Here is a 24,470-nt window from a genome sequence, read left to right as displayed (position 1 = left end):
CTCTTGTTGGTGGTATTTCTTCCCATAATTCAACTCCAAGGAAGAGTTCACACATGGGTCATGGAAACAACTAGGTTGTATGAAACTTTAGAGAAGCAGAGGATTTACATATTCTATCTTCTGAGTACCTCATTTTTCATTTATTTTCACTCTCTTGTAGCTTGTCCACCGAGGCTGGTAGAATAAGGGCTCCAGCCTCTTTCTATTTAGAAGTGAGTAACAGACCCCTATAAAAAGGGGAGAAGGCCAATGTCAATTACTGGGTTTTGATACTGTCCTATAGTTAAGTATAAGATGTTCCACTGGGGGAAGTTAGGTGAAGAGTACATAGGACCTCCTTGTACTCGATTTTTGCAAATTCCTGTGAATTGACCATTATCTAAAATAAAAAGTTAAGCAAAAAGATAGCAGACAGCAAACTAGAGTAAGGCCTAGAGGCAAGAGGGTGTGAAGGAAGAGGTGCATTTTCCCTAAAGCCTAATATTTCTTCAGTGGAGACCTGTCTCTGACCAGGCCTTAAAAGAGTGGGAAAAGGGAACTCTTTGTGGCACACTCATGGTTTATTTTAGTTCTCCAAAGGCATCATGTGCCAGAGCCCTAACTCCGGATAGCAAACATCATTTGCTGGCTGTGAGATCCCTGAGTTACCTTGTGGGGTGACAAGCCCCCCCCCTTAAGGGTGCAGAAAACCTGTCATCTTCTTGGAGACACAACTAGTGGCTCCCTTCAAATGTTATGTTGATAGTTATTAACGCCATGTTTACAAATAAACACCATAAATTAGCACCGTGGGGAAAAATGAACTCCATGAGTCTATAATAAAAGGAGGAAACATGCCTTTTAAGGCATATTGTTTAAAAATTATAAGGGAGTAAAGGAGGACCTGTTTTTAACCAGGCTAAGAACATAAATAACATTTATAAATGTTTGTAAGCACTCCTGTTGGTTGTGGTTCTGATGAACTACAGTGTATGCTTATCTTATGAGGAATCATTTTCAATACAATAGTAAGACATTTGATAGGAAATTGCAAATAAGGAGGTGTCTCTCTGTGATTCTTGAGCTGTATTAATATTTTAAATCAATTAATAGCTTAATGGATAGGGTGGGAGAAAGGAACAAACTACTTTAGCTTTAGCAAGCAATTTGAACATTCTCCACCACTCACTTTACGTTTTGCAGAATTTCCATTTGTATTAATAACTTATTACTTCTATTAAACATGCATTTTCCCTAAAGCCTAATATTTCTTCAGTAGAGACCAATTAACTAGGACAGTCTTTTCTAAGCTAGCCAATTATTTTAATTATTAGAATTTTTTAAAAATGTGCTTGCTTTGCATAGGTTTGACCAGTTGAACTTGCCCCCCAGATGCCCTGAATTTGTATTCTATAAGGTGGAGGTTTTAGGTGAATATGTGGATGCCAAAAAACCGTTTAGAGTTTTGGGGTTCTGCAGAGCGGTAGACTAACAATCTTGTGTCGATACGCTATTGCTTTTCATCCTCTTCTCTAGCTTTAACTTGGGGCCTTTCCAATCCAGACTGTTCCTTGTTAGTGAATTAATTCAGTTTCCTTGTTCTCTTTGTGAAGAACCCTGGCTTGATGGATAAGGAGGAGCTATACTGTAGTAGGCGGGGCTCTATTATAACAAAACTTGAGGGTTTGCTCCCTTATTTTTTTGGGACTGCTACTAAAAGGTACATGAAGCTCATATTTAATGAGCGTTGAAAAGTTAAAAGCAAAAGCAATAAAAAAGCATTTTGTTCATTAGACCTCCCTGGGGGTGAGGCATGCTTAAACTGAAAGAATGAGAAGTACCATAGAGATGGAATTTGTTTGGGGGGTTAGTGCTCTCCCGCCAATGCCAGTAAGCCAGTCATTTTGATGCAAATGATAGACCTTCCTGAAAGGCAGGTAAAAAGTCATTTCCAACTTGCAGAGAGACACTGAACACAAGGAAGTAAAATAAAGGTCAGCAATGATGAGATGGCTAAATGGGTACATACTAATACAGTAGGAAAATGAGTAAGCAGATTGGTGGAATGAGAGAACTCAACAAGAATCAAAAAGGGAGAGGAAAAAGATCAGCTTACAGAAATCTAGAGCAAGGAGAGCAAACACCAGGTACTGGTACTACTTTAACTGGTGATAGGGGTACTTACAAAGGGCGTGATCAAACATAGTGGTGCTCAGTACAACGTTTCACATGTAACAGACTGAAACAGAGGGAAAATGGTGTTAGGTTAATTACAAGAGGAGGCCAGGAGCTTGACATGGTTCTAATACCTCAGCACCTTATATAAGCAAACCAAAACCTAAGCCTACCAATGTCTCAAGGTTAAGAAATCAAAACCTAAGAACAACTAATCACAAACAGCCAACTAAGCTTTTCCAAGTAAGGCAACTGCTTAAGCTGTAGCCAATCAAATAATTTCCTTGCTTTGCTTCGGTATCTTTGCTAAAAGTCTTGCTCCTATTTCCTGTTGGTGGAGCGCTTCTAACCACTTCTGGTTTGCTGTTGCCCTATTGGAATAGATTTTTGCTCAGAGAAACTCCTAACATTTTTAATATGCCTCACTTTATCTTTTAACAGTGGGGACAACAGGATACTCAGAAGGTGCTGAAAGAAACAGGGCTGAAGATTAACATAACAATAAAAAATTAAAAAAAAAAAAAAAAAAGAAACAGGGCTGAAATGGTGATCTTAGCCTGGCAGCCTCCTGAACCCCTCAGTCCTTTGTGAATTCATTCTTATACGAATTGAATTATTCTTCAACCCCCTATTCCTTCATTCTACAAACCATTCCTTACTAAGGAGGAACTAGTGGTCAAAATTCAAGTCATCTGCATATTGTCTATGGTAGTTTGGTTTTACCAGAAAGCAGACCCTGGGCAAAAGCTCATAGGCTGCTTACTTTTTCAGTAATGCAATCCCTGGAAGCAGGAAGGAGGCAAGTAGGAGGAATGTGGAGGAAAGGAGGGAGACCAACCCCTACAGTGTGCTATTGAGCTGGATGCTGTTTAGTACCAAGGGTGACTGATTGTCAGTCTCACCAAATTGTCTTCTGAAGCACTAAGAATGACTGTGCCTCAGGACAAGGGATTGTGTTGGAGAAAGGAGAATGTATTTCCTGCTTCTGATCTCCTATTGGTCAAAGGTTTCCTCCACATTTGCATAGGTGTTAGTTAATAGCCAGGTTGAGCTGCAAACGCCTAGAGAGCCAGAGGCATCTCTCCTCGAGCAGTAAGGGAGTTTTGTAGCAGTGATCTGGGAGGTGCGGGGCAGTAGGGAGTCTCCTGGCCTGACGGGAGGTAAGGCGTGGTCAAGAAGTTGGTTGTCACGACTTTGGACTCTGAGAAAGAAACAGGGTTTTAGAGGGGAGGGGGGAGGGGGACAATCCCGGTGATGGGTATTAGCCTGGTGATGGGTATTAAGGAGGGCACGTACTGCATGGAGCACTGGGTGTTATACGCAAACAATGGATCGTGGATCACCACATCAAAAATTAATGATGTATTGTATGGTGACTAACATAACATAATAAAATTAAAAAATAATAATAATACTTGTTATTCCCTAACAAAAAAAAAAAAAAGAAGTTGGTTGTCTCCATGGTGGGTAACTCACTGGCAAATGGCATAAGGTGAGACAAGATGTGAAACGACACTCAAGAGGTGTCTAAGACTTGGTCCTTGGGGACCCTGGTAGTTGTTTCTGTTTAACCGCATTGCAAATCTGGTTATAATTTTATTAACGTTGTGCCTTTTGTGTTACTCTATCTTTTTGTTACCTAGCCTCAGTTGCAGGACCTGAACTTAGGGCTGTCTTACAAACACTTAAATTTTCTCAGCCAAGATCCTTTCATTAGAGTCCAGGAAATAAATGATTAGCCCTTGGTACTTGCTTGATTCCTCTCTCAGTCATGTTATATCAAGCATGGCCGATTGTTATGGAACATTTATCATGTGCCTGGCACCGGGATATGTGCTTTCCATGCGTTGTTTTTCTTAATCTTTTCTGTGAGGTAAGAATCACTCTATCCACTTTACAGGCGGGGAATTTGAGGATCAGAGAGACGAAGTAACATGCCCACGAGAGGTCCCGTAATGGGTGGGAAAAAACCAGAACTTCACCCAAGTCTGACTCGAAAGCTCACAGCCAGTGCCTCTCAAAGTGTGGTCCCAGGACCAGCGGCATCAGCATCCCCTGGAAGCTCGTGGGAAATACAAATTCTTGGGCCCCACTCCAAAGCTTCCGATTCTAAAACCCTGCGACGAAGGTCCAGAAATCTGTGTTTTAATAAACCCTCTAGGGGCACCCGGGTGGCTCAGATGGTTAAGCGTCTGCCTTCGGCTCAGGTCATGATCCCAGGGTCCTGGGATAGAGCCCCGCGTCGGGCTCCCTGCTCAGCGGGTCTCCCCCTCCCTCTGCTTGTCCCCCTGCTCATGTTCTCTCTCTCTCTTTCTCTCTCTCTCTGTATCTCTGTGTCTTGAATGAATAAATAAAAAAATCTTTAATAAAAATAAATAAACCCTCTAGTAATCCTGACATGGGTTGACACTCAAGAACCGCTTGATGCTATTTTGCTTCCTACGGTCTCCTACTTGGTATAGGATAAACATACGTCAGCTAGTGTCCCATTCATTTTTATTCTGATTACTTCAAATTATCCTCAATTTTGACATTGATTTTTTTTTTCCCTTAGACTAATTTGAGTTTCGGGAAAGGAAAAAAAAAAAAAAAACCTGAAAGAAGAACCTGATATTCTTCACTGTGGATTAATTTTTGAAGTGGTGTTAAGCAGACCATCAATTATTATGAGTAGAAAACTGAAGGGCAAACCAGCATTCAAATTATTTTTATTGCATTTCATGGTCTTGCTGGAATCTTACCCTTTACTGATTAGTTGAGATAAAAGAAGAGATGGAGGTTAGTGAAATTAGTGAGCTCTAAAACCTTTTTTAAAGATGGTGAAGATACCTTTCTTCTGCATAGGAGCCTATTGCTTAAAAGACAGATACTTGAGATAATATTCTTTTTAGCTCACTAATTAAACATAAAGCTCGGCTGAGAGTGCTTTGGAGACGTGTCCTCGTAGCAGGGCCTGGCACCCGTGGCAGTGTTTTAATTCAAGAAGCCTAATTTAATTAGCACCCTGCCAACGGGTCGGCTGCTGTGTTGCCTTGGATCTCTGGCCTGAGGAGAAATGTGCAACCCCTGCTCTTTTTATTTCTAGTTAGCCTCATAAAAGGTAGGATGTCCAAGGAGGGAGAAGAACTTTGCTTCTCCAGCATGTTTGGCATGCGGTGCTAATTGAGCTGACGGTCTTGGACCACAGTCTATTATTTGGGCATCTGAGCCTTCAGCAGATTCTGGGGAAGGGATCACCGGTGTCAAATGGCTCCTCTTTGCCCTCATGGCTCTTGAAATATGGAAGGGAAGTGATCAGGGGGAGCTCCTCCATCGGCATCCTTGAGTAACTGCACGCACCACAAAACCAGGAAGGAATAAGGCATTCAGATCCTACCGGTGATGGCTCTGCTGTCTCTCCTTGTTTTCCCTACCCAGCGTGCTAATGAGGAGAGGAAAACATGAAACTCCTTGGCTTCCCTAATTGCTGTGCTTTGCCCTCATAACTTTTTTGTTCCTGCTTGTCACGGTGAGAGTCTTGCTTCTGTCAATCATTTCTGGTTCATTCTGCCTAGAAAATAACAATGTGTATTTTTTCAGCCTTGAGATTATTCCAGCCCCTTCTTTTCCATAATTAAAACAGAGAAAATGATGATGATTATATTTTTGGTTTTACTTTGCAATAATGAGCCACAGCAATCAGGAAAGGTTTGTTTTTCTGGTCCCTGAAACTTCTCCTGGGCTAATTCTCAAATTTTCCTCAGGACCGCAGAACTGCAGATTTGTTGGCTTTTACCACGACTCTGGATTGTGCACGTTGGCTATTTGTATTCCTCTTTCTCCACACAATAGAGGCAGTACTGTGTAGTGAACAGATCCTGGGTACTAGTGCCAGACAAACCTAGTTTTGAAACGTGGTTCCATTCTGTGCTAGCTTAGATTCATTATCCACTTGAGCAAGCAAGGGAAAAAAAAAAAAAAAAAAAAACTCCCGTTCCAGAGTTATTTGGAGAACTAAGTGACATAATTGCATTTAAAATCATCTGAAACTATTCCTGCCACATAATAGGTGCTCAATACATTGGTTTTCTTGCTATTTTTACTCAGCATCCCCCTTGTTGGGGAATACTTCTTGGTTCCTGTATTTGATTTAAAGGATTTGATTTCTCTTCTGATTTGATTTCAGGTATAAATAAGATATCACCAAATGGGCCAATCCTAAGGTTGCTGGATCTTGGCTCACACTGCCTCAGAAGTGTAAGCTCAGAAGCTTACTGTTCACAATGGTGGGGCCTTAGGGTCATCGATGGTTATTTTCACAGGAGGGAAAAAATTCTCCATCCTTCTCACGCCCTCCTCTTGTAGTACCGCTCCTTGGCTACATGGCGATATAACAGTAACGATAAACAACAACAACATTTACAACAATATCTGCTATTGTGGTCAGGAACTATAAATGAACTTTATATTATTTGTAATTCTTACAGTAACTCTTCAAGAGAAATGCTATTATTACCATCTGCAGATATTAAATTGGAACTCAGAGAGGTTAAGTGACTTGTCCAAGGTCACACAAATACTATAGAAGGTCTGAGTGACTCCAAAGCCAGTGGTTATTGCTTGAGGGAGAGAGGGAAGGAAGGAAGAAAGGAAGGGAGGGAGGGAGGGAGGGAAGAAGGAAGGAAAAAGGAAAGGAAATTAAGTAAAGACAGGGAACAAGAGAGGGAGGGAAAGAAATCAGGTCTTTCATTTCAGATGGATTATCTAGAACTAGCCTTTTTTCCTACCACCAGCACCCATTTTTTCCCTCTTTCCCAGGGAAATGTCAGCTTTGGAAATAATTTAACCTAAATAATCACTCTGTTGGAATAACTCTCTCCTGGTGCTGCTGTAATTTGGCTTACAATTATAGCTAATTGAACATCTTCGAAGCGACTCAGTGCTGCATGCACATAGAAAAAAAAATTTAATGTGCTAAGCATGCAAAAACATGATCATAGAAGTTCATTTTTACCAGCAGAAAAAGAAAGCAATTAGTGAGACATTTTTTCAGCAAGGAGAAAAGACACATACGCACACACAAAACCTCATGATCTCAAGACAAGCTCTAAGATGATCCTTGGGCCCCATTAAAGGTGCAATAATGAAAAGGGTTGGTGAACTACAGGTTGACATCTGTGAAAAGGTTCCCCTTCTCAGGAATCAAGACACATTAGTCTCATTATTTGCAGATCCTTGACAAGACAAGAGCCAGAGGGAAGCGGTAACCTAAGGAGATACGTTGTGGAGAGAGGAGGTGGTTAATTAAAGGAAACAAAGAAAGGGAGCTTCACACATTTGTTCTAGAAAATCTCCCTCTAAAAGGGGTATTTCAGAAGCAAACTGTCCTTCCTCTGGATAGGACCTCCATTCCATGGGAAAGTGGGAGGACCCTGGCTTACCCCAGCACTGTCCTGATTATACATACAATCGGCATTATATCTACGGTTAATCTTTTAGTTAAAACTGGTTATTTACTTACTTATTTTTATTTATTTATTTATTTTTACTTTCTAAGGTAGTCCTTTCAACCTAGCTCATAGAGGGATTAAGGCCTGAAGAACCCCAGGCTAGGTGCTGGCTCATTCCCTACAGCTGCCAGAGCAGAGGCCTAGAGACAGAGCTGGAGAGATAGGAGCTCTTTAGCCAGCCCCTTACCAGAAAGCCTTATGCTTGTCTGCCCACTTCAGGCTCCTTGTTCCTGCTTATTCGAAAGACCCTTGGCAACTTGCTAGGTGGGATAGAGCACCTATGACTCCAGAATAATTTGGTAGGGAAATGAAGAGGCTGGGGGCTAAAAAAAGAGTGACTCTAAGTGGAAGTATCATGCTTTTAACTTCTACTGGACTGGCACTGGGCTATCACTCAGCTGTTCAGAGGACTTCCGACTTTGCAACCACAGGTCATAAGAAAAGGCTTGGAAGGGTTTTAGAGGTGAGGTTGCTTTTCTGATAGAAACTGCCCTCAAGAAACCTAATTTCTAATCAGGAGGAGGAGAGGGGAGGACGGAGGAGCTCACCACAGACATGAGGGGAACAATCGGCACTTTTCCCATTTAGTTCCATTTGTGTATGAGCCCACATTACTCAGGAGAAGAAAGCAGAGTTGCCTAAATACAGTCACAACCGGGCTCTATATTCCTTCCATTGCTCTTCAAGATCGCAGTTGTCCTCTCTGGGTTGACAGCTGTGTTCTCAACCTGGGGCAGTTTTGTCCCCCAGGGTACATTTACAAATGTCTGGCGACTTTTTCGGGGAGCTGTTACTGGCATCTGGGAGTGGAGGCCGGGAAGGCGTTAACCATCCCACTGTACCCACGACACCGCCCACAGAGATAATTCCCTCCAATACCTCAACAGCGCTGAGATCTAGAAACCTTGATTTAGAGGCTACCCCATCTTGTTTTACTAATTTTTTTCCTCTTACTGAGGTTAAAAGCAGTAATCATCACACTGAATTTACATGGTTTCCTGCCTGTTTTTTTTTTCCCCCCAAATCTGCCTTTCAATGCAGGACTATTTTGTTTGGTGAAAGTATTCCTGTCTTCCTGGTTAGAATGAGCGTGGAGAGCAGGTTTTTCTCTCTTTCTCTTTTTAAGTAAACTCTACCCCTGATGTGGGTCTTGAACTCACAACCCTGAGATCAAGAATCACAGGCTTTACTGACTGAGCCAGCCAGGCACCCCCCAGATTTCTCATTGTTTGAAGGCGACTGGTACCTCAGATATCCTTCCAGTGCACTGTGCCAGACTCTGGTATAAATAGTAGGTTTGCATTTGTGGGCCAGTGTCATACCCACACCAAGAGCATCTATGACACCTTGGTTCTGACAGCAACAAGATGCCCAAACAAAGTACAGAGCACTTGGTATGATGTAGAAAGGAGGCTAAATAACTAAGTGCAATATTTTGCAAGCATCTTGATCCGAAGATCATTACCAATATGTCTTAAAGAAGGTATACTCAAGGGTGCCTGGGTGGCTCAGTTGGTTAAGCGGCTGCCTTCGGCTCAGGTCATGATCCTGGAGTCCTGGGATCGAGTCCCGCATCAGGCTCCCTGCTCAGCAGGGAGTCTGCTTCTCCCTCTGACCCAACCCCCTCTCATGCTCTCTCTCATTCTCTCTCTCAAATAAATAAATAAAATCTTTAAAAAAAAAAAGAAGGTATACTCAGAAGACGTCTTGTTGGAATGAAATACACTCTTGCATCCATTTTGTGTGCCAAAAAAGAATCTTTAATTACAGAGCTGGACACTAGAGGTAACATAATTTATAACATAAGAAAATGAACAATATTCTAAAAAATCAAACCCACAGTTCTCAAACACAAGTCTAGATAATTCAGTCTAGGAAAACATAACAATTGTTAAGTGCCCACTGCAGACTTAGGTCCCATCTCCAAGTAACGATATAAATTTGTTCTTTCAGTTACAAAATTCAAACCAGTTCTTTAAATACATTCTGTCTTGGTTCTTTTGCATTTCATTCCTTAGCCACAAATCCAAAGCCCAACTTGTGGTAGGGAATTAAATAGGACCAGAATAAACAAGCCAATTTAAGGAGACCTTAGAGGGTAAAATATTATAATTGGAAGCAAGTCTGCCATGGTTGGAACTGCTGCTGTCAGTTTGGGGGGAAACTCTCCTTAGGTATCCGCGGAATGCTGTCAGCCACTGTCCTCAAAGCTGCCATTATTCCGGCAAGAATGAAAATGCATCGGGCTCATAGGATCAGACACGTAGCCTGCATCAGAATAGAAGTTCAGCTGTTACTCACCTGCCTTGCGGTCCATCTTGCAATTTTTTCTTAACCAGCCTCACCCAGTGCACCACAGAGCTGCCAGGCAGCTTCTCCTGGCTCCTGGGCAGAGTCTGGGCATAGGCTGCTGGCAGGCAGTTGTAAAACAAAGGCAAAATTTAAAATGCAAGCAGAGAGCTGAGACCGGAGGAACACAAATGGTGATTGGGACCCAAGCCGGCCAGGATTGGAGTCAAGAAGGGGTCAGTTCAAGAAGGTGGTGTATTGTGATGGCTAGAAGTATGGGCTTTTATGTCAGGCAAATCTGGCTTTAAACCCCGGCTCCACTACTTACTGGTTCTGTGATATTTGTCCACTTAACATTTTTAAGCCTCGGTGTCTTCATCTGTAAATAGGACATTAATTCGTAAGGTTGGTACCATACATCAGACCGTCCAACCGGATAGTGTGTGACAACATGAGAGTTAAGCAAATGGCAGTGATAAAAAGAAGGGGGAACTAAGCATAGAGCAAAAGGAAAGAACCACTCTCTATCACAGGTTGCCTCTGGTTAGGTTTTGTTTTGCTTTTCCTCCCTGAGCGCCCGGTTTTTAAGTGGCCATCAAAGCTCAGGTACAAATACCAGTGGTATTTGATGCTCATTGAAGCAATAGCCCCTGCTGTGTCCAGAGAACACAACTAGTGGCTCAGGATCAGGCCACTGACCCAGAGAACACAGGACACGAGCAGGTAAGCAGTTCCTTCTCCCCTGCAAGTAAGGAAGCCATTCGTTCATCAAGTCGGTGAAAATGGGCACATTTGTCAATGGCTATTGCCGCTTCTGCTCCCCTTGGATAGCTGAGTTTTCAGAACCAACTCAGCCATCTACATTGTCATCAAGGCATCTAGCAATATGCAGTTGGATAGGTTTATTTATTTTCATAAGTAGGGTCTCTGTCAAAGTCTGTTAGGCGGCACACACACTGTCTTATGTGGAGATCCCAGGGCTGCGGCTGACCGTGGGCGGGGCGGTACTGGCCCGGCTCAGAGAGGAGCAGGGTGTGGTCAGGGGTTGCTGAGTTGAGGGGAGGCAGGACCAGCATACACATCACTGATTCCTAATTTTGGGTGGACTTACATAAAATCTACATTTCCTCTTATCCAGCCTGAAACTGCACCTTCATTCCAGGCACAGACAAATGTTTTAATAAGCCTGTGATCATTTTATTCCTATCATCAACCTTCTACTGTACCACATGCGATTTTACCGGCCTGTGAGGCTCCTGCCTGCCCCTCTCCCCATGGGACTCCAGGGGAAATGTCCCTGGGAGTGCTCGTCGCTCAGTGCAGGTGCCTCTCCTTCAGGGACGGGGATGGGCGGCAGAGTCAGCGGGGTGTGGGTGCTCACATTTTTACTGATGCATCATTGCCAGAGTTGGGCGACAGGCACTTGGGTGGCCGCTCCGCTGAAGAGGGACCCATGTGAAATTTGACCATAGGCTTTAGGAAAAGAACCATAGCCGCACATTCTGTTACTTTAGGGTGAAAGGCCTCAAGTACAGAGAGACTTGCTATGCCTGTAATTTTATCTTCATCCCCTAGCCCTGCTCTTTGGGGGCGGAGAGGAAGAAACAGGTCCTAACGTAGCTGTTTTACCACAACTGGCTTATGCGATGAAAACGGAGGGCAATTAAAAGTTCTTTCTTGTACCGGGTGATGTTCCTAAGTGGGGACAGTAAATCTATCTCCTTTGTCTGTTGGGGCTCTCGCACCATCCAAACACCCTAATGTTTTCTTCCACCCCAGTACACGCATGCAGGGGAAAACCCAACTTCTGCGTTTCTGCATCACTTCTGTCTTCATCTTGGGGAATGCTACTCAAAGTCTTATTCCTTTAAGAAACAGATTGTTAATGAAATGCTTCATCTTGAAATGCTTCCTCCACCATGAAAGGAAAGACTTCTGGTCAAAGCACACATTTCAAAGGGTGCCCTATGTTTTGTGGTTGTGTGGTCACATCTGTAAAGGTTTGAAAAAACGATATGATCTCTATAAAAAATGTGATGATGTGACAGAGCACATTTTCCCCTGTAACCAGACTGGCCAATTATGTTGTAAAGCTGATGATAACAAGCACTCGGCTGCATTCTACACACGTCCTGGGAGTCAGAGCACAAAGTTTCCTTTCTTTAATGTTCCCAAGTAGTTTGGCTGCATCTATCCAGAAAAACTTTTTTTCCCTTCATTTCTTAAAGGCTTTCTAATGCCTTAGGTAATAATAACTTGGCAAACGGGGTGCATTGGTGAGGATCCCGAAGCGGAGGGCTTCCAAGGTCTATTGCCATCTAAATCAAAGAACCGGGAACGCATCATCCAATTTATTCTTCCCCAAACCCAGTTCTTGTAATAAATCTGATCCCTTTAAATGACGTACATTTTTTTCAGTCCTCCATATTGTCAAGAAAAGTTCCCATGAATAAATGAGCCCATTGTGCTAAAATTCCAATTAAATATAGAGCCTCTCAGGCTTAGAGGTTGGAAAAAGGACATTACAGGCCTCGCACATTAATATGGCAGCTGATGATAAGGGTGATTACCCAGCCTCTGGCTTCCAGGGGCTGCACAGAACTGTGTTAACTATTTCAAAGAGCTTTATTAATTCCTTCTACAGTAGTCCTGTGCAAAATGGAAACCATCAATGATACCTTCACCTCCTCTCTAGCTTTTTGAGGGGATGGCTGGGTTTACGTTTTACCCTTGGGTACTTGTTAAAGGGGAAGAGCTCCCCCAGCATATGATGTAATTGTGGAGACTCCTCTCTTGTTTTTCTCCTCCTGACCTACTTGCGATGTGGGGCTTAGAGGCAGTGAACTCAGTAAGGTGGCAACAAGGTGTTTGGAATATCACAAGATGCAGGTGATTGTTTTCATGAGGAGAGTTGTATCTTCTTCCACGTACACACACACTCTGATATACTTGTACAAATACACACTTATGCACACACATTATTAAACTCAAAGGTAAATGCTGAGTTATATAAGACTAATAAGATCAAAGTTCTTACTTTTATAATATAGTATTTTTAAAGCATCCGCCATTTCTTGGTATTATATAAAACAGAATCTTTTCTCCCTTGTCATCAAATAAATATCACCTTCTTAGGGGCAGGTCCCTTAATCAGTCTGAACAATCTATATACTTACCATATTTGTCAACGGGTGAGAACTGGAGACCTCTTGTCATCTCCCCCAAAGACAGGCCTTCAGAGGAACATTGTCCACTAGAAAATTCCGAGAAACACATGATTTCACACTATGAAAACCATGGTGGTGGTTTGCTAATAACATTTTTATAAAACATAATTTATTTACTCGGCATAGATCCCAGAAAACTGACAAAGTGATACAAAGGTGTTTTTAATGCTACAAGTGACTAGTTGGGAAAGAGTTCAGAATTATTTGGAGTAAGTCAGATTTGGGTGTGAGTCCTGGCTCTTCCAGGGAGGCTACAAAGGGCATGCCACCCATTCTCAGCCTCAGTTGATTTATCTGTAAAATGGGAAAAGTACATAAATAATTTCCAGTTTGTTTTGATGATTAAGTGTAATAAAAAGGAGTGATGAATCTAAAACCTGAGTTAGTATCATTGTAAGCCTTATTTAAAAGGAACTAATAACCAGAACATTATTATCTTAGTAATAATATCAAGAAACCACATGCCAAGAGATATTGTTATTATTATATTGCTATTGTTATAATGGTAATTATAAGAGATAATGGCGATAATATTTATTGCATGATCTTGATGTAGTAAGCATTTACCTCTCTCATCTCACTTAATCCTTATCATTACCAAATCATTTCTGTCATTTTACACGTAAGACAACTGAGGCTGGAGCAATTAAGTAACTTGTCACACAGGTTTGATAATTGGCTCATCTATGGTTCAAACCCAAGGCTTTTAGATTCCAAAGCTTGCGTGCTTATCCACTATTCAAATGGGAATTTCTTCCTGTTTCCCAGCCCTCATTAATCCTTCACTTCCTCCAACTTCTACTCTTTTACCATAGTGGTTAATGGGGTTGCTTCCTTTTTACTTCTTCAGACTCAAAACCTGAAGCCTTTGAAACCTTCACCCTAATATCGAATCACATTTGTCAGTGAATTATATATCTGTGGTCTCTCTTGTGTCCATGTCAGTTTATGCAACTATACAATGGGAATTATAACAAAACTTGGCTTATAAAGTTAATCACAAGAACTAAAGAATTAATAAGTTTAAAATACTTTGAACAGTGCTAGCATTTAGGAAGCACTCAATAAACGTTACCTACTTTTATTAATTGTCAAGGTCCAACTCAAAGGCAACATTTTCTCAGAGTCTTCTTGGAAACCCCACCCAGCATTTCATACCCCTCTAGTACTTCATACTTCTACCACAGTGCTTATCAGAGTCTGCCTTGGTGTAGCACCATCTGTATTTGTATGTAGTGAACCCCACTAAACAATAATCCTGGAGGTCAGAGATCCTGTCTGACATCTTTGGATCCCCCACGAGGCTTAGCTGGTACTTTGTAAATAGTTAAGATAATTAAAGTGTGTAAAACAGAGTTATTACAAAATATTCATTTGAAGAAGTTAGATTTTTCTAAACTCTAATATAAATTCACACTGCTTAATTTACTTAGCTGCCTTAAAATGACCACATGTTTGGCCTCACTTTCTGAAGAAATAAAGTGAAGTTCTTAGAGGAAAGCAATGATTAAAAAAAAAGAAAAAGTATTGACTTCAAGTGGGACATGGTATTATCTCAATCGACATTAAGTGGTAAATCACACTCAGTTCTGGGCAATAGAATGTCATTCGAGATATTTTTCAAAATAAAATGTATCCTACTAATACCCTAAAATTTACTTACTAAAGCCTCTTTAGCACTCTAGCTCCGTTTAAGAAATGTGCTGTCCATAGTAGTCTTGGCAACAACAAGATAATAGGGAATAAATATTTTATCATCAGAAAGGCTATCTGCTTTCCTATGAATAAAAGCCCTCTCCAAGCTGTCTTATTTATTCAGTCGCTGAATGCAGTTCATGCCAGGGGACTTAACCTTCCTGCCCAAGAGATACTACATGGGCTGGCTTTGGATACTGCTCTAGGATGACAGACAGATGGAAGCTAAGCACGCCCAGGTCAAACAAAGCAGAGGAAACCAGACCCTGATCAATGGAACTAGTTGTCCTCAACCCATGCGCATCCAGCCTTCAGCGGGAGTTTCACAGAAGCCCGGAGTTTAAGAGACACGCCAGCAGGACAGGAGCTGTGTTTGCTGAAGTTGTGGTCAGTGAAAATCGGCATGTCCAGTGATGCCGCTGCCCCACAAATTCAATGAAAGTAAATGTGAACTAATGACAGGTAAGAAAAGCACTCAGTTTTGCAGTGTATCGATATTACTAGTCAACTAGGTAGCCTTCCTTATGCTAAGAGGATGCTATATGTCATATATATATGACACATATATATATATGGCATATATATGAATGATATAGAATATTATATGGGTAATTTTATGCATATGTTTAATGGGAATATCATGATGTTTTCTCCTTTAAAGAGAACAACAGAATCTTTAGGTTAGTTTTTGCACATTACGCCATTATATCAATACATCTTATTTAAGTACTAAAAAAGGCTTCAGTCATTTTAGGCTAAATAGTTCAAATTAGCTCTGTGGTGTATGTGTAAAGATAAACACAATCATCAGCCATTGTCTCTTACAAAGGTGCATCAGGGAATGAATAATTTATCCAAAATGAAGAGCAGAACTAAAATTCAAAAAATATTTCCTGCTTTTCAATCCAAGCTTTATGGGTATGGACTACCTAGTAGATTGTTAGCTAATTAGGCCAGTTCATACTAAAATCCAAAATACATAATCTGTATTTTCGTGTGTGCATGCCAAGCAGACCATGGTTGGTAGGCACAGGCTAGCATGTTTATAGTCAGTCACGTGGTCTGTGAATGGACTTACGCACCCTGAGCAAAGATAAGAACATTCTAAACTAGGAGGCTATGTTGGCTGAAAGGAATGCAGAGATAACAATGTTCAGACAAGCACATTAAGCAAAAAGTATTATCCAAAGAAAAGTAAATCAATACGTATGTAAGATTACAGAAGAGCCATGAAAAGTGCAGAAAGTGCTAGCTGATAGAATACACCCAAATATAGCTTCAATTCTTCAGAGCAGGAGTAAGGCAGAGTCTATAAACTAAACTAGTGGGTTAATGTACATTCTAGGCAAAACTCCAGAAAGGAATATTAAAACAGAGTTTTTATGTACACTTAAAAAAAAAAGCACTGATTACTAGAAGCTACCATGGGTTCAGTAAGAAAGAAACATCATGTTAGATTTGCTTTATTTCTTTTTGTTGAGGATAAATTTAGAGAGGAAATTCATAGGCAAGAACATACATCTGGATTCCCGCAGATACTGGACAGAGTTTCTCCTGATTGCTTGGAAGTAAGAAGGGGAGATCTGTGCCAGATGACAAGTGGTTAGATTGAATTGTCACTGCTTAAATAAGTGAAGAACTGATAAAGACTTCAAGTAGGGTAAAAGGGTAAAAGCTGAGGCTTAGACACTGGGAATAGTTAAAAGAAAATATCATATTTCCTGAAGTTAGAATTGTCCCAAAATAGATTGGGTTGTTCTAGAAGGGGATATTGTCCCATCCCATCCCTGGAAATTTTTGAGGTATGGCTGGGGTACCTCATGGCTGTGGGTTCCATAGAGGGATCCAAATGATGTGACATTCCAGGTCCCTCCATTTCTTATGTTCTATGATTCTTTGGAAGGGATTCATGAACCATATAGACTTTGTGAAACTGGTTTCGTATGTTGGAAAGGCAGAGTGAGATTACATTTCCCACTTAGGCAGAAGATTTTTATCTTCCTTACCTGAAGTGTCTGCGATTTGGCCAGGGCCGAATGCCCAATTTCCACATATATGCCACAGCATACCTGGCTACCCATTACTGTTACTACTCGAGGTGGTGTTTGCCGCATTTTGTCTATACACATTTCATTTCAAGTAGTCACTGAACCCTGATATTTGCCTGAAGGAACCATCTCTTCTGTGGTCTATTTCAAAGGAAGAACCACACTGCCATCTAAGATGAAGCAAAGGAAAAGTGTGGAGAAATCGCTTTCACATAAACCCATCATTAAGGATTTGAATGACAGGTTGTGTAAGGCTGGTACTAAAAACTCCTGAGCTGCTTTGCAAAAGTTTTTATAGAAGATAAATTTGTAGAATATTCATGTTGTAATGCCTGAGAGGTGGAGAAAAACTCCAAAACACTCTGTCATCTCTTAATCCAGAAAGGTATATTGCTAAGCAAGGCCCATGAGGAAGTAAGAAAAATACTGTCTAAAGAGAGTCTGGGGAAATCTGATGTCTTCTCTCCAGAGTTGTGGGAGCAGGGGAGGGCCACAACGAGTTCAGATGGCCCCATTTAGAGCCTCAGAAGCAGCCAGCATTGTGGCTTCCAAACTACAGCCTGCCAAATGCTTTTGGTATTGGAGCAATGAATCATGGTTTTGGCTGTGGGATTTCATGAATTCTCAGAATCTCTGCTAGTGCCATAATTGCTTCTGACTGAATTACATTCCAGAGAAGACATCAGGTGGGCATCTAGTCCAAAAGAAACCATTTTTATCACATTCTTCCAAGTGTGGGTTTTGCAGAGCCGGGGACTTTGATTTGGTGAATTATAGCAAATGAATAGAGTCTGCATGGCTTGAAAGCAAGAGTAAATTAAATTAAAACAACTAAATAAGAACAAAGAGACGTAGAACATTAAGTTCTACCATAATGATATAATAAATGATTTCTTAGATTTGTAGAGGGCTTTGTAGTTGGCACATACTTTTATACTGATTAGCTTAGAGCATTTTTATAAAACCCCCACGAAGTATCTGGGAAGGCATTATTTTTACTTCCATCCTATACCAGGCTCAAAGTTTGAATAATCTGCAGTAACTCATGGAGCTAACAAGGGGCAGAACCAGAACTTGAACAAAATATCTTGACTTCCAGTCCATGCTCTTTCTTGTAAAGCACACCACATTTAATAGCAGCACATGTCAAACATGTTGGTCTGTTACCATTTGGGGAGCTCCCTGAATTAGTCATGAGTTACAGAGTTTTGGACCCTCTGCATATAAAGACCAACACTACATTCCTCATAGAGAAATACCTTTCATCATCATAGAGAAACCAGAATCAGCTTTCTCATGTCCTGCTTGGTTAGATCTGTTAAAAAAGTTTTACTTTCCCCTATCCAACAACGGCTTACCTGTCCATGTGCGAGGATGCCAAAACTTGAGACATACACGCTAAGCTTTCTAAATGAGATGCTTATGCCTCCCCACAACCCTCTGATCTTGTGCAAGGTTTCCTAAGCTGCATGCATGGATTCATCTTCCTAAACAGTGCCCTGGCTATGTTGAACAGAAAACCATTAGGTTACTCGTGTGATTAAAGCCTTCAGGCACAACTTTCTTGCCTTCAAGTTGGTCCAATTAGTTTTTATGCAGCTAAAGATGCCTTCAGGCTACCGGTAACCCTAGAAGATTTCGTCATTTGGACTTTGCAAAGTCAACACCATTCAAGGCCTCACAGCTTTGCAAATATGCTTTGTGGTTTGTTAGGATTTTTTCTGGCCATCTGTCAGAATGATGTTACTTATGAAAGAATAATTGCAAGGGGATCAATGGCATATGCACCTTTATCCCCTTCCTCAAGAGGAATGTATCTGAGTTAAAAGTCATTTCTTTCACTCAAAATGAATCACATACAGGTAACATCTAACCAGAATTTCAGTTCTTTGACACTAATCTAAGGGACTAATAGAAAGAAAAGGCAGAGAAACAGCCTGCTGTGATTCCCTAATAAAGGTGTTTAGAAAGGAAAATAAATGCTTTGCCACAGAAAAGGCTACTAGAGTCATCTGGCTTGTTCCTTTTGGCATTTAGCCGAAAACAAATAGATCTATTTAAAACAGATCTGTCACAAAGGATAAATGCCTTTCTATGCTTTGCAATGTCTATGCAGCCCACCTTTTCTCTGGCCAAAAGAGAAAGACGACATTTCTATTAGAAATGGGATCACCTTTGGCCTAACTTTGAAATAGTCCAGTCAGACTCTTATGAATAAGCATTTGTTAATTTTTCAGCTAAGTTCAACATATTTATTTATTCATGATTTCATCCTGGCTGTTTTCAGAACATTGTTTTGTCTTTGTCAATATCCCCTACTTGATGACATCCTAAATTAAAACAAATTTATTGCTCCCATTACAGTGAATGGGCAATGGCCAAAGTATTTAATGGGGCCAGAGGTCAGTGCAAAATATCTCTTTCAGGAAAATCAAACCCATCGGCTTTCTTTCAATGGCAAATATCCCCAGGCTATAAAAGGCCTGAAAGACTTGGCAATGGGTCATGGCTCTGTTTGAGCCATTAGGCAAATATCCAAGGTCTCGGCTCCCCCATTTTTAAGGGAAAAAGCAATTAGGAAAATAATTATGAATAAGGAAAAATGCAGCAAGAATTGAAACTGTGTGCTAGTTCCTTGATGGTTCATAAATTTTTAATGCGCTCAACAGTAACCTAACAATACCACCGCCTCTCAATTTACCTATACTTTCAGCAGGTATAAATGAGGAATTGTGCAGTCCAGTAGGAGGGAGACTTTGCATGCCTTGACTGCTAAAACTGAGGACCGTCCTTTAAATACAGCAAAAACAAAAAAAAATAAATAAAAATAAAAAATAAATAAATACAGCAAAAATCTCTCTTATCCTTCACCTTCTGTATCATCATCCAAAAAAGGGAATGTATTTTAAACTTTAGAACTAGGAGATCTTGGGACTGTGATGGACATAAAAGAACCAAGCATATGTAAGTTATACCCAAATAAAAGACCAAAGAAAAGAAAGTGAAGTGCTGAGAGTTAATGACCTGAGAATTGTGGATAAATAACTTGGCTGAGGAAAAGAGAAGAAAAGAAAAAAGAGAAGAGGAGAAGAAAGGAGAGGAGAGGGGAGGAAAAGAAAAAAAAAAAGCTCACCTCTCACTCTCCATTTTCCCACCTCCCATTTTACCAAGAAGGAAGTTGAAGCCTTGGGAAGTGAAATGACTTATCCAAGTTCATATAACAAAGCTATCGTGAAGTCAGGAGATAACCTGGAGTTCTAAACTTCTAGTCTTCTTTGATAATTTTTTATTCCTATTTTTAAGGAGAAAGGGGAAACAAAAATTTGTTGCCTACCTGCTAAGTGTCAGGGACTCTGCTAGATGCCTTACAAATCTTACTACGTTTGCTCGGTCTAACAACCCGTTTTACATGTGTGGAAAAGGAGTCTAAGTCTTGTCCAGGATCACACAGCTGTAATTCAAACACAAGCCAGGCAGCATACAAATCATCTGCTTTTCTTAACTCGGTTAGCTCTAGAAAATATTCCAAATTTATAACTATAACTTTGTCTTTCTCCTTCTTTCCGTGGTTGATTATCAAGCACAACGCCAGGTGCAGTGCAAAGTGCTAGGAACACAGGTGTGAGTGTGATGGACATGGACTCTACCCTTTGGGGTAAATAGAAATGTAGACATGTACAGGTAAACTTCAATGCTTGGGGACACAGTACATACTATAAAGGGTACCCTACCTTCACAGAGGAAATGAAGGACAAGCAGGGGTTCTCGAGGGTAGGGGACTTCTGGGTTAGGGATAGGTTGGGGCATGTGCAAAGACCTAGGAAATCAAATGGCCAAAGTGAATATATAAAATTTTAACTTTTCATTTTGAAACAATCTCAAAATGAAGGAAGGTTGCAGCAATGGTACAGTTTTTTTTTTTTTTTTAAATCCTGAACCATTTGAGAGTAAGTTGCCAATCTGATGCCTATCATTTCCCAAATACCTTAGTATATTTCTAAAATGAAGACATTGTCCTATATAGCCTAATACAATAATTTGATTTCATCTACTCTCAAGCTCCATTCAAGTTTTGCCCATTATCTCAGTAATGTTCTTTACAGCAAAAGGATGGGATTCGGAATCACATACTGCATATAGTTGTTCTGTTTCTTTAATTTCCTTCAATTGGAGACAGTTTTTCAGTCTTTACTTGAGTTTCATGACTCTGAACATTTTTGAATGACAAGCCAGTTATTTCTCAGAATATCCTTGAATTTGGTTTTATTTGAGGTTTACTAATGATTAAATTAAACTTATATATTTTTGGTGAGAAGCATCACAGAAGCGATGCTGTGTTCCCTTCATTGTATCCCATCACATTTTCATTTATCTCGTTATTGTGTTCTTAATTTTCATTAGTTGATTTAAGGTGGTGTCTGACAGGACCCTCTACTACAAAATGATTCTTTTTATAATGAATAAGTATTTTGTGGGGAGTTACTTTGAGACTATATAAATATTCCATATCTCAACCAAATTTCAATATCTTCATTTATTTATATCTATATGGATTTAAAGTTCTTATTTTATTCAATGGATTATAACGTTACTGTCATTATTTTGATGCTTAAATTATCTTAGAGTTGGCAAGCAGGAGCCCCTTTAAGCTGTCCCTTTGATATATACTCATCTTTGAGTATCTCTTTACTTTCTGGCACCAGACCTTCCAGGCCTATTTTGTGCATTCCTTGTCCCAGCCTTGAAATCTGCCATTTCTCCGAAGTACACTGCTTCCTTTTTGTGAAGAACAGTAGTAAGAAATCAAGATTTAGGTGCTTGGTGTGTTTCTTGTTGAAGTGTTGCTGCTCCCAGACCCTCTCACTGAGCAGGTAGAGGTGAAGAACATGCATGTATATACATCCATGGGTAAATACATTTAGACCTCTCCCACCACCCTCAAATCATACATTCATACCTTTATCTCCAGGCTAATCTAACATCACAGGGTCCATTCTAGTTTTCTCCCTTTCCATGTTTGTAATGCCCTTCTCCGACAGTGAGAAACCTGGTTCCCATTATCCTTAATATATTTACTTGTTTGATCATTGCTCCCAAATGTACAAATCTCGGTGCTGTCACACCCCCATCCCTCAACACACGTGTGGACGTCTTCCTTTACCCCACGTGGGCTCCACTGTTGTTTCCATGTGGCTGCTTCCCTCACCCTCTTGTGTTCGGACACCCTACTTTGGGCTATTTCCCACCTGTCTGCCTCAAGCGAGTGCCTCCTCACCTACCTTGGGCCCCAGCACTCAGCACTGAGCTGTGCCCCATGTGATGCTCTCCTCACCCTGTGTGGGTTCCAGTCACTAGCACAGGGCTGCCTACACTTATACTCTCTGCACCACCCTCATGCTCCACCTTCCCCACACCAGGCACCTTCCCGTAACTGACACCCTGCTCAATCTGCATTGAACCACTGTGGCCACCATCTCCCTGCATGAACATCCTTCCCCTGTGCATGGGCTCTGACACGTCACGTGGGGTCACTGCTTCACTGACCCCTCTCACGGATGTCCTCCTTCCCAAGCTTGGACTCTGACTTCCCATACCAGGTTTCTATCCCATATGGATGCCTTCCTTACCATACCTGGGCTCTAGCATCTTGACTGGGTAGCCCCCTAACCCTCACGGAAAACCTTCCTTCCTCCCACTCTCGCTCTGACACCTCAGGCCAGGCAGCTGCCACCCACCACTCTCACCATCCACATGGACATTCTCTGTACCCTACTTGGATTCAGACAACCTGTTCCACATCCACACAAGGTGGAGAAGTCAACCTTGCTCAGCCCTGACTGATGGCTTTTGGACTAAACCATTTAGGAAGAAAGGGGAAGGGAAGAGGAGTAACCAGGATGAACTTTTAAAAATGTTAATCAGATCATATCATGTTCCTGCTCAAAATCCCTCAGTGACTGCCCAAAACATTCAGATGACATTCTAATGCCCTGTTCTGGCTGATGAAGCTTTTGTGGTTTGGCCTCTACCTACCGGGGGACTTCAGCCCGTAACACTCTCCCCTGCCTCCTATCCTGTGTCCACAACAGAGGCCTTCTATTTCTCCTCTTTTTCCTGTCTTATGAACTCTGCACTTCCTTTTTTTGCCCTGCTGAATGCTGCTTCCCAGGCCCCTCCTTGTTTTCATCATTCTAACCACCCCATCTAAACTAGCCTTCCAGTCACTCTTTATCCCATCAGCCTGTTCTAACTGCCTGCATAATACTTGCCACCATCTCATTTTCTTGGGTATTTGTTCATTGTTTGTCACCTGTGTAGCCAGATATAATACTCTGCCTCGATCTACTTGGGAAGTCACCTTTAGAATTTTCTATACATGCTCAAGTTTTCCTGTGTCTGTCCTTAAAGGGAGGGGAGAGGTGGATAGCTAATTCTCCTTCCCACCCACCCAAATGAGCCTCCATCAGTGAGGAACAAGAGTTGGTGGATAAATATTCCAGCATCCTTGCTCCTTGTTGGGAAAATTCTGAGACATGGTCTATACCCTCAGAGGATACAACATGAAATTAAGACTTAGTTGCTCACAATAGTGGCTTACTCATTAACATACCCCTTTATTTACTTTTCTTTCCTTCACTGTGCTTGAGATCATATCCCAGAAAAATAATTTTCACTCGAATCCTTGTCTCATGGTCTGTTTTTTGGAGGAGCCCATATTAAGATGGCTTGCCTCCTCTGACTAGAATGTAAGTTTCATGACAGCAGGGACTTGTTTGTCTCATGTACTACTGTGTCTCGAGTCCCAGTGCCTTAAACTAATTGTCATGAACTAGGCATCCAATAAATATCTATTAAATGAATGAATAGTGATTCCTCCCTTGCAACTTGACTCGTGCTTATCTTTATTTAACCTCTGATTCATTGGCCAGCCTCCTTCCATTTCTTTAGCCATTGCCCAAGAACAGCCTGCATTCCCCTGTTACTGGAACAGTGACCTCTGCCAAAGGCTCCCTATTCCTGTTTCCTGTCTAGCCTATTCCACCCTCCACATCATTGCCAGAGAAATACGCGAATGGTTCTTTGTTAGGGTATCCTCAACCATTCAGTGGTTTTCAGTACAGTCTTACGGACATGAAAGTGCAATGGGACACCACAAAGAGTCTCTCTTCAAACTTGGCTTCTGGGATAAAGGTGATGGCCGTATGGAAAGGAAGCAGGAACCACAGTGGCCTCAGTGCTGCCCGAGACATTTGTTCTCACCATCCGGAGAACTTGCCTCTTGTGCATATTCATCTGATCAACAAGTGCGCTGTGGATTCTTTATCAGGAGGGATGCTGCCTTATGAATCTCTGTCCCTGGGGGCCTCACATAGCACCTGGCATTGGCCAGTTGAAGAAAATGTGTAGACTTCTTGAAGGCAGCCTTATTATTTTTCCACTGGGGAGATGAGTTTCCGACGTATGCAGTTTCAGAGCTATGTGACTTGAAAAAATTGGATTTTTTAAGTTTCTAGAACAGCGGTCAGAAAATGTTTCCTGTAAAGGGGCAGATAGTAAATATTTTAGAA

General features: G+C 41.3%; 1 protein-coding gene across 5 annotated transcripts in view; it reads right to left on the bottom strand.

The window, feature by feature from the left end:
* Positions 1-9,395: 9,395 nt before the first annotated feature.
* Positions 9,396-24,470, bottom strand: part of TNNI3K (TNNI3 interacting kinase) — a 315,373-nt gene continuing 300,298 nt past the window's right edge. For 4 of the 5 annotated variants that reach the window (XM_027606927.2, XM_027606935.2, XM_027606944.2 and 1 more), the window contains 2 exons: positions 13,109-13,185; positions 9,396-9,911 (listed from right to left, as the gene is read on the bottom strand). In XM_027606927.2, coding sequence (XP_027462728.2) covers positions 9,835-9,911; positions 13,109-13,185 — 154 coding nt within the window. In that variant the 3' untranslated portion in view covers positions 9,396-9,834. The remainder of the gene's footprint in view (positions 9,912-13,108; positions 13,186-24,470) is intronic. The other variant, XR_003522330.2, reaches the window with a different exon arrangement.

This window comes from Zalophus californianus, chromosome 4, assembly GCF_009762305.2.
Source record: "Zalophus californianus isolate mZalCal1 chromosome 4, mZalCal1.pri.v2, whole genome shotgun sequence".
In the NCBI taxonomy this organism is placed as follows: domain Eukaryota; kingdom Metazoa; phylum Chordata; class Mammalia; order Carnivora; family Otariidae; genus Zalophus; species Zalophus californianus.
The sequence above is the reverse complement of the archived record's forward strand: the minus strand, read 5'-3'. Positions and strand labels throughout refer to the sequence as shown.